The sequence below is a fragment of the Acipenser ruthenus genome, chromosome 4, assembly GCF_902713425.1.
Source record: "Acipenser ruthenus chromosome 4, fAciRut3.2 maternal haplotype, whole genome shotgun sequence".
In the NCBI taxonomy this organism is placed as follows: domain Eukaryota; kingdom Metazoa; phylum Chordata; class Actinopteri; order Acipenseriformes; family Acipenseridae; genus Acipenser; species Acipenser ruthenus.
In genome coordinates this window covers 15,059,675-15,076,425 of record NC_081192.1, presented here as the reverse complement: position 1 = coordinate 15,076,425, position 16,751 = coordinate 15,059,675, and the positions used below count along the sequence as shown (strand labels likewise).

Sequence of the window (16,751 nt, the reverse complement as noted above, 5' to 3'; positions counted from 1 at the left end):
GTGAACTTTTTATTTCTCTTGTACCTGCATTCATGAAATAGGTTCCTGGAGTCACTGGGTGCTCAGATTCAACTCACATTTGATGGGGATACACCAGGACAAACTCTTTTCAGATCCAGATCGTTTTGTGATATTGGGTTGAAAATGATGCAGGGAAATAACCATTCAGTTTGTATAGGAGCAATATTTTTGGGTCCTTTACCAATTATGGCTTGGATCATGGTGGAACCTAATATTGTTACAATCTGTTTTGGAGCATAGCAGATGTAAAGGAAAGGCTTTTTTTTTTTTTTTTTTTTATATTAACATTTGTTCAAAACAAAATATCAAAGTTGGTTCAAAATTTCTTTTTTTCACTACTGTATACAATGATTTGCCAGAAAAAATAGGTTCCTCCTCCCCTTCCTGGTCAGAATCCATGTATTGGTGAGTGTAATGTTATGAGGCCAGAAGAGAATTTGCAGGTTGTGTTATAAGCCCCTTGGTTTACATCCAGAATGTCCCAGACTGGTAAGAAGTCGAAGTTAACACAACATGACAGAAGCTCCTTCATTGCGTATTAGCCAACAACAGGCATGCATGATCTCTGCAGTCTGCAAGGAGCTGGTGGCTCCCATGGTGTCTAATGGGAGTTCATAAAAGAGGTTACAGTGGTAGAAAAGCAACCTATAAGACACTGAAATACTCACCTGCAGTGAGGTGACCTTTGTCAGCTGACCATTGGAAAATAATGATGTGGTATAAGTGTACTGTTGTTTAATGTTAATTCAAAGCAGTGGGTGTGCATGGGTTCAGTGCAGATGCACTCTGCAAAGCCAACATTTCCAACAGCAGAGTGCTGTGGCATTAGTACTGAGCAGTGAACACCGTCTCCAGTAGTCCAGTTGATAGATCTCAATCAAGTTGAGGGCCTTGGTAATCTCAACCAATACACAGCACTGCACAATCCGTGTGAGGAACACGAGTGATCCCTCGTACTGCAAAATAAACATATAGATGCACCAAGCTGCCATAGCTACAGGAGACAGCAAAACATGCTACTAATAGTGACCGGAGGGGGGGGGTTATTTTAATGGCATAGCACTGTTTTGCTGTTTCTTTACCCATTCTGTATTATATGTCAGCGGTTCAAACCCTTGGTCTGTGTATTAAATCCAGACTGTTACTTTACCCTTAGTCCCAGTGAGATTCAGTACCTGTTGGATAGAATGATTGTATGTAGGAGACAAAGAAGTGCCACTGATGTAGCTGTTCTTATCCTGTTCTTGCTGCAATTGCTTTTTTCTGCTTTTATCCGTGCTCAGCAGCTTCTCTGCGCTCTTCTCTAACACAGTCTTTATAGAGCCAAGTTTCTTTTTGTATTGCTGTCAGTACACAGTTGTGCATTAGATGGCATTGACTCCTGTACAGTATAAATACACTTTGGATGTTACATTGAATTTGACTGGAATAAGTACACTTTTAACAACCTTGGAATGCATAGAAAATGGATCACAACGCTGACTACAAATCTAGTGAACAAATAGTGAACATTGCTTGGACTATACAACAGCACAGTAAACACTTCTTTGAAGAAGAGAAAAGTCCGATTAGGTGAGGGAATGTAAGAATGTAAGATACATTTTAGAACAGTACATCTTGTGACATTCTTTAGACACCAGCATTTCCACTGAATGTGTTGATCACTCGTGATTGCACCTTCAGCTTTAATTCTGCAGTAGGCCTCCTGTTCAAAGATCTGTCAAGTAGATGATAGAATCTACAATATTGTTCTGCCACCTGATTACTGCTGTTGGTCTTTTTTCTTTTTTTTAATCTGAGATCTGAGCATGATATTTTTTCTCAAGCTCTGCAATGATGTTCTGAAATGAATGTGTTTTACTAGGTATTGTAATCCATCTTGTCTAATCACATCAACATGAATAGGGATCCTTCTGGCAAAAAATAAAAGACCAGTCTCATATTATGGTCTATAAGAGGATTCTGGCCAGACCCCATGTCGTGGAGGGAGTTACAAAAACACACATCGTGCTGTTGCAGTTGGTGCACACAGCATTGTTTAAAAAATGTAATCATTGGACATAAAACATAAACAGTAGCACTAAAATGAAACTTAGTTTTTTTACAAATGTTACTAAGCTGTTACTATGTCGTCTTGTCAGTAGGTTTTATGTGAAAACTATTTTTTCAAAGACATTAGTGCCCCAAACTCACTGTTCTATTGATAAGAAGTAAACCTGCCTAAAAAATGTTTCTCCACCATCTGAATATTCTCTGAGTTGAGTGTGGGAAGTAGCCTGGAAAGCACTACTGAGGTAAACAAAATGGAATAAAATAAAATGGGATTGAAATTGGTTCTGAATCATAAACCACATTGACCTATATTCTTTTCAGGGACAACCAGACACCCAGTGTGTGGTGTTTTGACCACACACTGTACAGAACTATTATTAATGAACTCCTGCTACATCTTTCTATGTGATTTTACACCTATTTAATAATATTAATAAGTATTTTTCCCAGAATTTCTCAAATGAACTGCAACATTTCATTCACATGCAGAGGTTTCTCTGCTGGGATTTATTTTCAGGCTAAATTTATCCATTGCGGAACCGTAACATAACTGGTGACTTGTTTTCTGGCTTTAACTCGGTTTAGCAAGCTTAACCAGTATGCTGCTTTCCTTTGTGCATACAATCAATGAGTATTAAAAGGAGGCCTTTCAGACCATTTCTGAATGAACAACAGTGATGTCGGAGGAGCTTCAATGAGGTTGGCAGTGCTGACTGATTAACAGTAAAATTCTTGGGAGGCTGGAGTATTGTGTAATTAGAATTATTAATATGAATTACCATCTAAAATCGGTTCTGATGCACCTAACGTAGTTTATTATGTATAGTCTGAATCTGGCACACACTGTTGAGATTGTTGCTATGAGTGAAGTGTCTGCATCAGTGAGTAACATTAGTACAGAATGCGCCTCCCAGCTTCAGTTTCACGACTTGCTGTTATATTTGCTCCGATGTATACAGTAGTTCATTAATAACTATAAAATTCTCAATGGTAAGGTGTTTCCCGAAATAAACTAATAAAATGCTTTGACCAGCATTACAAAGACATTCAAAAAGACTTAGTCTAAGTCGAAGAGTTGTTGTTACATAATATACTGCATGCAGCGGTTTGTAGGTGTCTGTCTGGTCTTGTGTTGTAAAGTGTTTTCTGATTCATCACAGCAGTGTAGCTTCATCACTGTCTGTGTAATGATAATGTGAATGTTCTCAATTCCGCATATAACCTACAAGGAGGCGGTTATATCTGAGGTATAGAAAGTGACTGATCATCCCAAAGTCAATCCTACCATCAGTCCATGTAGGAGAGATATGGGGAAAATGCTGCCAAATAGTGTGGCTAATGAGTGTGAGGGAGCCAAGCTGACATAGTAGCTGAAACATATGGCTGTGTAAAAACACTGTTTACCCAGTGGGATAGGTTACCAGTTATAAATTAGTCTTAAGTTAGTGTGACACCGGCCACCTAAGCAATGTCAAGCCTAACACTGCTTGTACAGATTCTAAAGAAAAACAAAATAAACACCATTAAATACAGTTTAAATGTCAATTTATTACATTCATCAATTGAAGCCAAAAGCATATTTTGAATGTCATGTAGCCACAGGTTCAAAAAACAAATCAAAAATGGTAAGTGTAAGGTAGATCACACAGGTGACCAAGGAGGTCTCTTGGGGTGGGGGGGAGACAGCAATTTAGATTATTCATCTGTTCAAAATTACAAAAAGCAATTGCAAAAGTTACGTGCCTGAATTAGTTTTAGTTACTTTCTACAGACCAGAACAGAAGGAAATAAACAATGCATACATCAGAGGCATTCCATTTACATTCAGCAGTTAATTAATGAAGGCGACTGGAAAATAACATTGGTGTTAGAAATTGCTTCATTTACTTTTAATTAGTGCCTTGCACAGGCATGGGTTTTTGTAGACAAATTCACCAGTTTCAGCATTTAATATAATAATAAAAAACTACTGGTTTAGATGCTGTACTTTCGTTTTTGGTAAATGGGGAATTTGGCAACTTTCTGTCCATCTCAGCTTCAACAGTGAATTTTGGAAGCAGACCATTTTAAAACTTTTGTAGAAAGGTATACTTAAGTATGTTACAACCAGTCCCACCTGTAGGGGCTCCACCATCTATCCATTTGTCTTTGATCCAAAGGTATGGTCGACCCCATTTAACACCAGTATCCGGCTAAAACACTTCTTTAAAATATTTAAAATTCTGTTTAGAGGCCGGATTGTTTTTCCAATTTAAATTACGAGTTTCAGAGAAGAGATATGCCAGGACTTTGCGAAAACATCACCGGAATCTAGGTAGAATCGTTGTGCCTCTGCCACCACGTCACGGCAATTCAATAAAGCAACAACAAAGTACCACTTCTATTACAAAATAAGAAACCATATTCACTGACTTAATATATTATTCTACTACTTATTTTATTGTAAACACTGCTTTTTAATTTTAAGATAAAGTTGTAACTCTGTCGGCTGATTTCACAGACCCTGATTAACACTAATCTTGGATAGCTTAATGTAACCTTAGGGGAAGCAGTTCAAGACTAGTGCTAATTGCAGTCTATGAAACCAGCCATCAAAGAAATAGATGCAGAATTGGCAGGTGCCTTGCTCCTCATTGGTCAATGTGCTCCACAATACCAGTAAATCAAGGATATCCGATCTTGAACTTTTCTAAACCCATTTTCCAACTCATTAGCTGCCTAGGAATCAGAGTTTATGATTGGGAGTTTGGGAGTAAAAAACATAATCCTATGAAACTAATAAAGGGCCAAATTAGTTCTCATCCCTTCCCTTTACACATTTTTGTCCAATTCTTGTCTTGTTTCTGTTTTTCATCACATCATTGAAACTTATTTAAAGAAAAGTTCATAGCCCTAAGCCTTGCTGCTGAAGACCACTTCAAATAGCCTGAGGTGAGAATCTCACATAAGGGTTTTGCATCATCAATGTGAGACTAATTTGGTTATTTGTCTATACCTTCTACACCTGTCTGAGCTTCCCTTGAAATGAATTTGTGATGCGCTGGTTGAGTTAAATGCTAGCAGCAAAGCATGAAGCATGATGTGCTTAAACTTTTTAAAAATAAGTTTCAATGATGTGATGTAAAACACAAACAAGACAGGATTTGGAAACCACAAAACAAATGACACGGGTAGGATGTTCATTTTCTTCTCATTCTAACTTTAATATATTCTGTTACTATTAAACCCCCAAATTTGCTAATTGTCCAGACCATTCCAATATCTGCTACAAGAATTTTGTGCTTTATCAGTACCATATATGTTTCACTAATGTTCTAAAGGCTCTGATTAGGTTTGGGGTATCTCTTACACTATTACACTTGAAAAAGGGTAGTTCAGTTTAGTTGTGATTAGATAAAGAAATCTTTTTGGATTGGGTAGGAAATTCTATAATGCATTAGGAGTGGTTTGCATTAACACAATAACCCAATAGATCTGTTTGCAGAGCACAAGCGATTGTGCTTTAACACTAAGATCAAGTAATTTTTCCTTACTTTGGGTCTAACCACTTCACCTGTTGTGTGGATTAGAGGCAAAATGACCAATAAGGATTGTGTGCTAACACCGCTTTACATCTGTGCATCGGTGCATCTTACAGGTCCACAGAACAGACATTTATAAATCTTATATAAAATACAAAACATAAACACTTCACATTTAGATAATGAGAACATTTTTATGTATGTTTTCTTTAAAGTAACCTCTATATTCTTTTTAAAAACCCTGAGATGGACTGTACCTCAAGTACAGTATGAGCTAGAACCAAGGGCACATCCCCCTTGCTTTACAATCTTTAAAACAATTCACACACCCCTGGCATGAGCACTTTCACAAACTGATCTCAAACCACCTTGTGCCAGCTGTGCAAGTTCATGTAGCAGCATTTATCCATTTTGGCATCAATCATTTTGATTCATGCAGTTTTAAGGTCAGTGTAAATGGAATGTGCTTTTTCCTCTCTGATCAGAGGGCAACTCCATTTCTTTGTATTTCTTTGGATATGATTGATTGTAAGTCCAGCTCTTGCTGAACACATTCTCCGCTTGTTATGATTATCTTCTACAATAATGAAGATTCGAATGGTGTTTTTGGTATCAGGTGTGGCGCCCTGTGAGAAAGTACAAGGGTCTGTCGTCGCTGCTGTTTGCCGTTTGGAACTCGTCACGCAGGCGGAACTGCCACTCATCCTCCAGCTCCAGGCGCACAATAGTCTGCCGTAACGAACTCCGGTCTTGACAGATAACACACAACGTGGCACCTGCAAGAACATGACACTACATATGAGCGGTGGCAAAAACTGCTGGCCTCAAATGGGATTCCTGATTTAATAAAAAATACATAAATGATAACCCTAATTATGTTGTGAAAAGGCAAACGGGTTGATATGTTAAGCACAGACACAAAAAAGTCGTTGTTCTTACTGGCTTTCCTTACAAATCAATGCAGCGTATTAATCGAAGAAAATCCAAACAAAAGCTGTTGATGGTTCAGAATCACATTTGGCAATTATATTTTCTAAGCAATCCTGCATAGTAACTTGGTTTTCCATTTTCTGCAGTAAATCAGCATAACAAGATCAAAGATAGCCATTCTGACTGTGGGATGATTACCTTTAAGGAACTTGAACTTCTTGAGCAGGTCCGCAACCACAAAGGAGTCGCAGAGGTAGAGGAGCAGCCCACTGAACACCAGCCCCTCGTGGTTCAGGTTCACTGAGTGAGGCCGAGAGCTCATGTAACAAATCGACACCTGACACAGACATAAGGCATGACATTGTGTTAGTCAACAAAGGCACAAGTAACTCAATAACTCAAATTCAACTACAAGTTCCACTTGCACAAGCCAGAATTTGTTTGTGAAAACTATATGAAGTTGTATCAGAAAGCACATCAACTGTTAAAATATAAACAATACCCGCTTCTCAAGTGAGAAGTCAAGTGACTTGAGAGTTGTTGCTTTGCAGCAGTAAGTGTAGAAGTGTGGGCAGGGCACTGCATTTCTTCCTCACCTCTGAGCTCACGTTCAGGTAGCAGTCGATGGCCAGAACGGGGCTCTTCTCGTTGAAAATGGCCTTGGGGAAGAGTTTGTAGCTGCTGTGCTGCAGGAACTTCTCCAGCAGAAACTGGGCCGGGACAGCCAGCAGCATGTGCTCACTGTCTGGGGCGCAGACGTACTGCGAGGGGCTGATGGAGGTCAAGTTATCAGACACCTGCAGGGAAGCGCAACCCTTAGACTAAAACACGTATGCACACAATTGCCAGCAATGGCTATCTGCAAAGATCAGAAGTAATTTGTTCTCTAATTGATGATTAATTAACATTAACATACCATATTTGGAGCTTCAATACTTTTCAGTGTGGTCACAGAGTCATCATTTCATTTATTTGCTCTAAACAACAAGGGAAATTCCTTACCAAGATCTTGGGTTTAATGACAAAGTCCTTATGGCCACCACAAGGAATGTGCTTCTTCATAAGGCTGAAGTTGTTAAAGCGACAGATCAGCAGGCCGCTGCTATTAACCCGCAGATTGAAGTCAATCTCCTCACAGAAATACCTGCAGGGTCACAAGAAGAAAGGGAGTGGTTTGTGTCAGCACAGAGGTAATAATAACAATAATAATAATAAAAAAAAGCTTTACATCTATTATTAAAGTATGTCAAACTGTCTAAATCCATTGATGGGTTCTGGTGGCATGCATAATAAACAATGAGAGTTCTGCTTACCTGTTGAGGTCATATTGAACATTCTGGGTCAGGTCAATGTTGAGCAAAATAAAGTCGTGGATGTGGCAGCGTGAGAAAGGGGCACCAGGCCTCTTGGCTGTCAGGCGGCGACTCCATTTCCTGACACCACACATAGCGTACTGGGTGATCTTGGGAGTGGCCTCCATGTGCTGCAGGACTGTCTTTAGAGAGATGTTCTTGAAGCTGGGGGATGCGTCTGATTGACTGTGTAAATGAAAGAAAGGTAGAATGTCAGGATACTGTCATTTCGTAACAGATAACGCTATATAACCATACTGCCTGATTCTGCTCTGCCAATATGATTTATTCTACCACTAGAATCAGTCCATATACTAAAATCCTTCATAATAATACATGGATGTTTACTATATTTGGGGCATGCAAGATTGATCTTTAACTTCTGTAAACAAGGTGTACAAAAAATAACTTTATAAATAAGCAGCCCTGGTTGTTACCTGGTCTGCTCTTGAACATTGTGAGCATTCCACAGAACGCTGGAGTCATCCATGATGAGGATGAAGGGCCACACCTCCTGCCTCCGGACCCCCAGCTCCTCCAGGCGGTTTCGCTCCAGCTCCAGGTTGTGGTAAGAGAGCTCCTTGATCATGAACCGGGCTGCTCCTGAACAGAAACACCAAGTCAAACACTGAATTATTACTCAGTCAACATACATGGAACTAGGGAGTCCATAAGAACTTACTAACATAGTAAGGGAGTAACCCGAAGCCAGGATGCACATTATTAGTACTGTATTCTGATAAAGTTACAATTTTGTTAAATTAACACTAGTAAAATAATTAACAGTATCTGACACAACATTGTTGAAAATGTTTCCTTATTAACATTGCTACTTTGTACTCCCATTACACCTTACCTCTGATTGTAATGCACATGGCCGAATTGAAATAGTATAGTGGTGTGGCACAGCAGAAGCCCTGTTGCTGTAAATAGTGTGTGTGTGGGAATGTAAGGCTGGCAGGGATGGTGTTAAATCTGTCCCTGTCAGCAATCACAGGTGTGGCCATCCCCCAATTAGGTAATTGATGCTAATTGGGGAGTGGCCACATGTATGAAAAGAATCAGAAATCCTTTGTTTGTTGGAGGAGTTTGGCCATGACGCTACGCTGTCACAAGTAGATGGACATTATATATCTAACAACCATAACGCATTGTTATTATAATAATATAGTCATGGGTGTCTCTTTCTACGTTCCAAATACAGACTTGTACAAGTGTACATACTGGAAGGAGGAACATCTCAGTTCTACCAGTTTTGTATAAAGAGTGAGATTATTGGTACTTGCCTACACCAGTGTTGTTGAACATCCCCGGCAGGACTAGCAGGATGTGGTTGGGCCAATACTTGCGGTAAAGAGGCATCTCATACTCCTTGACTACCAGGACGTGAAGGTGACCAGCACCTTCTGTGGCATGGAATATGTTCAGCAGGCCATGCTCGTGCCGCCCGGTCGTCGGTGTGAAGATGGGGCTCTTCAACACATCAGCATTCTGTCAGTAAATAATGATAATAATGATGCATTAGCCATTTGCAAGTACCTTAACATGTTTGCTGTGACCTGACGACGGTTTTCCAAATGAGAATCAAAACACCTTATATACAGGAGAGGATATACCTGGAGAATGCTGGTCATTAGCACTGTTGCATTCAGTTCGATTTTGCAAAAATGTCCTATAATATTTTGTCAAAACTGCCACATGACAGAATGCATAATCTCAAATCCTAAAGACAGGATTTTTAAAATGTGTTAACCAAGCTGTCTCCCAGTTATAGATATTACATTGACTCCCAGTGATGGAAACTCAGTGGGACACAGTCTCATTGGGACAAACAGAATCACCGCTGTAAAGCAATCGAGGCATCAAGGAAAGATGCTTCAAATGTCACATCCCTTGTTTTACACTGAACAGCACAGCTTAGACAAAAGAAATGCAGTCCACGCTGTGAAAAATGAGGACAGCCTAAAAATACCTTTGCAATGCTTACCTGTGCTTTACCATGCTTTCCCTATGCTGTAATACATTTTGCTTTGCTTTTACTATGGGAAAGTTTTCTAAGCCCCAGCTATGAGTGTTCACTGCAGTTCAAAGCCACACCTTATCAGAGACCAGGGGAAGCCGCATGCTCTCCAGCTGCCTCCCTTGCTGGCTGAAGACAAAGTAGTTCTCCTTGGATCTGGGAATGATAAAGTGAAGCTGGACCTCGCCTCCCAACACGGAGGATGAAAAAGTGAATGCGTGGAGTGTGGAGTCAGACAACTGTGAACACAACAGAAGGTAAAAGCATTCAGAAAAGATTCACTTTCAGTCTCAAAGAAAAGTTAATATTCACTATCTTAAAAAACTATATACAACTCTATTCATGACTACATTTTCAGTTTCTATGCAGGTTACAAAACATTTGTCTATTTTGTTTAACATTAGGTTCTATCTTCATAGTGGATTTTTAAATTAAATAAATACATTAATATTAATAGATGAATAAAAAAAATACCATATTATTAAATAAAAAATATATATATAATTTAAATCTCATTCACCAACTATAGTAATACAAAGTTATTCCACTGAATGTACACCGATATTCTACAGAGTAACTGACCTGTGTTGCTGGGCTGGCTTCTGTGTAATGGTGGCACTGTTCGCAGTGGTGGAAAGTATTGTGGGTGGCATACTTGGTTAACATTATAGAGACTGTCTCCCGCTTGGCAGATACCTCACGCTTTATTTCTTTATTATAACCTGTTAGAAAAAAAAACCCCAATATTTTGTATTTCATTTTTTGTAATGTACAAACCATGCAAGATTTTCTATAAATTAAAACGCTGGGTACAACAGGCTTAAGAACTTACAGGCCCATGTGGCCTGGGTGCTCCAGTAGGGGCTTTGTACTGAGAGCTGGATCCTTCTGCATGTCAGGTGGGTTTTTCCCAAGGTTAGCAGTGAATGTACAATCAATGGGATTTCTGGTTTTATCATGGGCCTCCATGGCCTACTCCCAAATGCCACCTTTACAATCAAGTAATAGGATTAGCTATTGTTGAGGAGCCACCCTATTGTTGGGGAGCTATTATGGTGTCCCTGCCTGGATAGGTTTTGAAATGTTTCCACTGTGCCTCCTAAACCTGCAATGTCCATTAACTCAAAATTCAGACTGCAGAGTTATCTGTTGAGTCTATTTATAAAACCCTACATTCATCTTTTATCAGCCATCCTTTATCACACAAACAGTACGTTTGTCAAATGTACATTTGCTATTATAGTATGCTACTTGTAACTGAGCAACTGCAATTTTGTTTCAAGCTGACCTTGGAGAGACTTGGTCGGTTTCTCCGTGTACACAGGACTGGTGTGACGGGACTTTGGATCATGGGGGCGAAGGTCAAAGGGCATATTGCTGATGACTTCAATGTTTGGCCACTGATCATTGGATGGTTGGGTTAATTCACTGCTTTCTGTGACATCTGAAAACAATTCAAATTGAAAACATGGAAGAAAAATATAATTGTTGTACGCATCAGCTTTTTTATTATCAATGCCAAATATTTTTGCTCTGAAAAGTCAGTGCAGTTAGCGTACGCGCTTATGAAAGCAACTCCACTCACCCTCATCAACCTCCTCCTCATCGTACACGTCTACCTCCAGAAGGCGAATCAGCATGCGGAACACAATCCGCAGGAACTGCAGGTACGCTCCCGTCTTCCCCACCTGAAACACAACCCAGTCTTAGCAAGTTCCCTTTGGAACACTCCTTACAAAGTGGCGACATGTCCATGTTCATTTTGCAGGGCCTCGGGGTGGGATTTAGCTTTGTGAGCTAAATAATGTCTAAAACAGAGTTTTCTATGTACGTCACAAACATACATATTTATCCTGTATCTTGTAATAACCTAGTTCTTATTTTGCATCTTTGGAAATCAATACTGTAACTATTTGTGGGAGGCTAACTCACCTGTGGTGGCCCAGTCAGCAACAAACGACGTGGGTGGAAGCCGATGGCTTCTTGCCCGACCTGGTTGCTGCAGTCGGCATGGTGCTGGCGGGCGCTGGTCCACTGGCGGTAGTAGAGGGACTGCTCCTCTGTGCTGAGGCCCCTATAGAAGAGGGGCCGTAGGGGGCTGCTCCAGGTCACGTCAGCGTGGGGCAGCAGAGAGGACGAGTGCAGCTGGCCGGTGCTCTCGCTGCCCAGCAGGTTGTAGGCTGCCCGGGACAGGATGACAGTGCGGGGCTGGGCAGCCTGGGGGCTCCAGCTCTCTTGTGTGGACTGGCTGGGCCTCCGGGAGTTGTGGGAAGAGGAAGAGGGGGATGTGGAGGCACCACAGGAGGAAGGCTGGGGGACTGAGACACTGCTGCTGGCCGGCTGGCTGCCCTGAGAGTCACAGCCCTGCTTCACGCCCGGCGGAGAGGCACCCTTCTCGGCTGAACTGCTGGCCATGTTCTGAAAGGTGAGGGAGGATGTCTTCTGGGAGCTGTCCACAGCACTTGAAGAGCTCACCCCATTCTCTGTGATGGAGCCTACTATAGGAATAAAATCACACATTATTATTCATTTAATATACATAATGTTCCTCTATTTTAAAGAGATTAAATGTGCAAACCAAAGGAGTTGAGTTAATGTTTTTTTTTTTTTTAATGTTTGTTCTGTGTATGCAGAAGTATCATTTTGATTGGTTAGAAAAATAAAATCTCCATGGCAACATCCTGAGATATCACCAGGCAACAACACAAGACCTTTTAAATACAAGACCAGAGATTATAAATAGTCTCTAAGGACATGCAATAATATAACATGAAGTAAAAGACCAAACTGAAACAGACATGTCAAAAAGAATGGGTCATTCTCAGTCACAGCTCAATTACTCCGTACACCTCCACAAAGACTCTGTAAAACGTCAGTATCAACATAGAAAGGTTATTATTCGAAGACAATTAAAACAATTGTTTTTGGTTTGCAATAGGGCTAGGTGACTGGTACAGTGCGTTCTTGGGTTTCAGCCCACATTCAAAAGCTATTGGAACCCAAGCGGCACATCTAGCAGGCCCACTTGTTGTGCTGTGAGAGTGGCTGACCTGAGGTTCCAGTGACTGCGCTGCCATTGCTCTGCGGTCTCTCCAGGTCGACGTGCAGCTCCTCTGAGTCGTTCTCACTACTGTTGGCTTTTTCCTGCTGCCGCACTGGCAGGTCCATGGCCCCCAAGGGCTCCTGGATGGCCTGCCGTGACGTGTAACTGCACGCCAGCCCAATCTCCTGCTCTAGGGCTGTCCGCGTTAGGTAGCTTGAGTCGATTAGCCTCAGGTCACAATACTTCAGCGACCTGCACAGCAAAGGACACATTTTATAGATGTTTCTTTCCTCAGATTTACAGCTAAAAAATGGATGCTACAACTTCAATGTATGCTACTAATACCCCTTTTCCACTGGCACATGCGAACCCTAAAGGTCCCAGGCCCTCATGATACAGGTGGTTTTCCACTGGCTATTTGTCCAGGTGAGAGAGAACCAAACTGTGAAACTCTGGCCTCACAACACATCTGAATCTGATTCGGAGACGAGCAGGATCAGAGGCAGGGTTAATGCTTTTCGCCATTATGTTGTGTCAGTCAGTACACTCAAGAGACTAACAACATGGCATGCAGCTAGTAGGAGGAGAGAAAAGTACAGCCTATAGTTGCATTACAGTGGTATTCATCCAAAACGATCATCAATTACAGCCAACAGCCCCCAATAGCGTACATACAAAATGCTGACATATGTTTTCAAAATGAAATTACACACATATACTGTACACAAACACGCAGGGATTGCATCATTTTAGCACTGGTTCAAAATTTGATAATAACCTTTCTCTCTATGGTTCGCAAGAACATCATAATCTGCAACTTAATTGGTTCCCAAAGCGGAATAAAAAAATATTCTTTTCCGTGTGTCAAAAAAAACAACACTTTGATTCTATATTGATCACCATCTACTGAGAGGCAGCTCAAGTCATGTTTGTATGTGTTCACTGTTTATACTGTTGTCAAACAGGAATGTATTCTTCTAGGACTAGTTAGTTCAGGAGGTTATATTTTAGCAACTACAAATAAATTGCAAGAAATATGTCACATTTTCTAACCTGATTTCGCAATGAAACCGATTAGTATTGCGTGACAGGCAGGATTTTCCAGTCTAGCTGTATTTATTTTTTAGTTTAAAAGAAGGTAATGTGTTGCTGTATGAGAAACAGATTTTAGACATATTGTTATTGTATGTACCTGAGGGAATTTTGGGGCATACAGTAACAAATAAAACATTTTTTCCACCATTTATCAATTGCCATATTACTTTGAATAACAACCACCCTTGAATAAGCGCCGCATTCACATATCAGATTTGTAATAAATGCTGCTTTCAGTAATGAAACATGTACATTTCTTCCCTGCACCAGCTGAAATAAAGGCAGCACCACTTTACAACATTACACATAAACAAAATGAATTGAATACACTTCAATAAAATGTATTTAAAGTAATACAATTACTCACTGGAGCATACTTGTATTTTACTGTAAAGTTCATGGAACCCAAACAAAAAAAGAATACCGTAGGTACACAGCACTATGTACTGATACTGGTGTAGGATTAAATACAGCAGCACTAATATATATATAGGAATTGAATTAGCAAGGAAAGTAATATATTTTAGTTGTAATGCAGGGGCTGTATGATTATTATTTAAGTTTCTTAATTGCCTTTCTGTTTTGGTTGTATATGCGGTATTTTAGCTAATAAGCGACGCTGCAGAATCCTGAACCAGACAGGAAGTTCAGAGAGAGGGGGGTGTGTGGTGTTTTGCGGGGAGCAGAAGCTAGCGTAGCTCTCGCTGTGGCGTTGCTGTTTAGGGGACAGCCACGGGATGAAATCTTCCTCACCGAAGCCCTGCCTGGATCAGGAGACTGCGAGTGTTTAGTTGTCTTGCTGGTTGAAGAGAAAGAAACGCACCGTATATTACAGAGTTCAGCCCTGCGACTCTTAGAAACTGCTGTAAAAAAAGAAAGAAATATACCGACCTCCTCTGTGTTGAATTCACATTTCTCTGTTGGTATTTCCCTCTCCACGCTACACTGGTTACCTAGTCAAGCACTGATCTGATCTGCGAGCTCCAGCTTTCAGTTTACAGTTGTAGGACTTCTTCACCATCCTGATCAAGTTGTGTCCATAGAAATAAACTTCAATATATGCCTCCCTCACATACCGTAAACAAAATTGCGCCTTTTGAAAACCATAGTACTTCTAATTACTGCTGCCCTTGAATAAAGGCTGCAGCTGTTTTTAGCAATTTAAAATAAACGCTGTGGTGTTAATTCAAAGTAATTGGTAATTGTATTTAAATGTATTTGTGTGGTGCTGTCTTTCTGTACCATTTGCCATACAAACGATCGCCAATAATATACACTGATATTGCTTACGACATTGCACCAGAAAGAAACTTGATAGCACAAAGAATAGTTTTAAACATATACACCTAGAAGAGTAACCAGAGCTTTCTGCTGCTCCATTTCTTTCTGTATTCTTTCATGTGCTGGAAAATGTGTGCTAACATAGGAAGATCCTTTTTCTCAACTAAAAGTTAAATATCATTAACTGTGACAAAAATGACATCTTTGGTGGCTACAGTACTTTTGCAGGAATCATGTGAATATTGCAAGTTCTATAAAAATGTCATCTTTATCAAAAAGCGTACACTGCCTTTGGCAAAAACAACCAGGCGCCAGCCTTGGTGTGGCTCAGCTGTACAGTAGAAAAGAGGTATAAATGGTCATTAGGTGAGCAGGACCTTGGGAATGTTTCCCCAAGAGGGTCTTTTCCAGTCAGAATCACAATGCATGGCAGTCCCTCCAGGTCCTCATAGGTGCGGGGAACCCAGTCTTCACTTTCACTGCATCTCCACGCCTGCAATATCGCGACAGACACAAACTTGGAATTCAAATGGATCCAAAAAAATAGGAAAGAACAAAGTCTAGTTTTATAGCATTGCTAAAATTTCTAACATACAAACATATTCAGAATTATCCTGCATCAAGGACACTGATACGCACGCATACCAACAAAAAATAACAGCTCTGAACTAGGCATGTAACTCGATATGAAAATATTATGTTATGTTCAATTTCTTCATGAACCCTGGTTTTTTTTTGGTTTTATCATTGATGTCTGAAATATATTGCAGAACTGATATTGCATATAAAATAACCAGTAACAATTCTTCAAATAAAAATCTACAGAGCAATTTTGAAATCCTAATTGTAATTTGTACCTGACACCCCTCTGTCAGCACTAAGGCCTTACCTTGATCCTGGTTATGAAGTGCTTGGCAAGGCAGAGCTCGGAGGAGGGGCTGCCCAGGATGATCTCGAAGCGGTACTGGAGGCCCAGCTTGTCACGGACCTCCTCCAGCCTCTCCCGGGCCAGCATGGCCAGCTGCAGTGAGGGCACGCGGATAATGAGCATGTGGCCCCTGCCGCTCTTGTCCTTGCCTGGCATGCTGATCAGGTCGTCTAAGATACCCAGAGTCTCGGGCGTCGTGTGGTCCCGCAGGGAGGTCATGGAGGTCAAGGCCATCATGGCCTCAGTGTACTGCTGGATGAGGAGGTAGCTGCGAATCACCATACTGTGCAGCCGTGGGTACCTGCAAAGGACATCGAGAGCATTGATTATTAGATATTGTGTGTCTGCCAACCCTTGCAGAAAACTGAGAGGACAAATCATCTGGATACATTATTTGTCGGGTATATACAAGATGAAGCCTTTAGTGGTTTGAGCTTAATTATTAAGATGTTGTTTTCTTAGCTAAAGAAAATTGTATTGAAATCAAAGAAGTAATGGCCAAATATTC

The 16,751-nt window shown here is 40.6% G+C and overlaps 1 protein-coding gene across 7 annotated transcripts in view; it reads right to left on the bottom strand.

Annotated features, from left to right (window-relative positions):
• Nucleotides 1-3,601: 3,601 nt before the first annotated feature.
• The window catches only part of LOC117400426 (GREB1-like protein), a 63,136-nt gene continuing 49,986 nt past the window's right edge, over nucleotides 3,602-16,751 (bottom strand). For 5 of the 7 annotated variants that reach the window (XM_034000375.3, XM_034000379.3, XM_034000380.3 and 2 more), the window contains 15 exons: nucleotides 16,205-16,544; nucleotides 15,693-15,808; nucleotides 12,947-13,191; nucleotides 11,829-12,394; nucleotides 11,482-11,584; nucleotides 11,185-11,340; nucleotides 10,479-10,618; nucleotides 9,974-10,135; nucleotides 9,163-9,367; nucleotides 8,314-8,479; nucleotides 7,838-8,062; nucleotides 7,527-7,668; nucleotides 7,121-7,321; nucleotides 6,723-6,861; nucleotides 3,602-6,370 (listed from right to left, as the gene is read on the bottom strand). In XM_034000375.3, coding sequence (XP_033856266.3) covers nucleotides 6,207-6,370; nucleotides 6,723-6,861; nucleotides 7,121-7,321; nucleotides 7,527-7,668; nucleotides 7,838-8,062; nucleotides 8,314-8,479; nucleotides 9,163-9,367; nucleotides 9,974-10,135; nucleotides 10,479-10,618; nucleotides 11,185-11,340; nucleotides 11,482-11,584; nucleotides 11,829-12,394; nucleotides 12,947-13,191; nucleotides 15,693-15,808; nucleotides 16,205-16,544 — 3,070 coding nt within the window. In that variant the 3' untranslated portion in view covers nucleotides 3,602-6,206. The remainder of the gene's footprint in view (nucleotides 6,371-6,722; nucleotides 6,862-7,120; nucleotides 7,322-7,526; nucleotides 7,669-7,837; nucleotides 8,063-8,313; nucleotides 8,480-9,162; nucleotides 9,368-9,973; nucleotides 10,136-10,478; nucleotides 10,619-11,184; nucleotides 11,341-11,481; nucleotides 11,585-11,828; nucleotides 12,395-12,946; nucleotides 13,192-15,692; nucleotides 15,809-16,204; nucleotides 16,545-16,751) is intronic. The other 2 variants (XM_034000378.3, XM_059022057.1) reach the window with 1 other exon arrangement.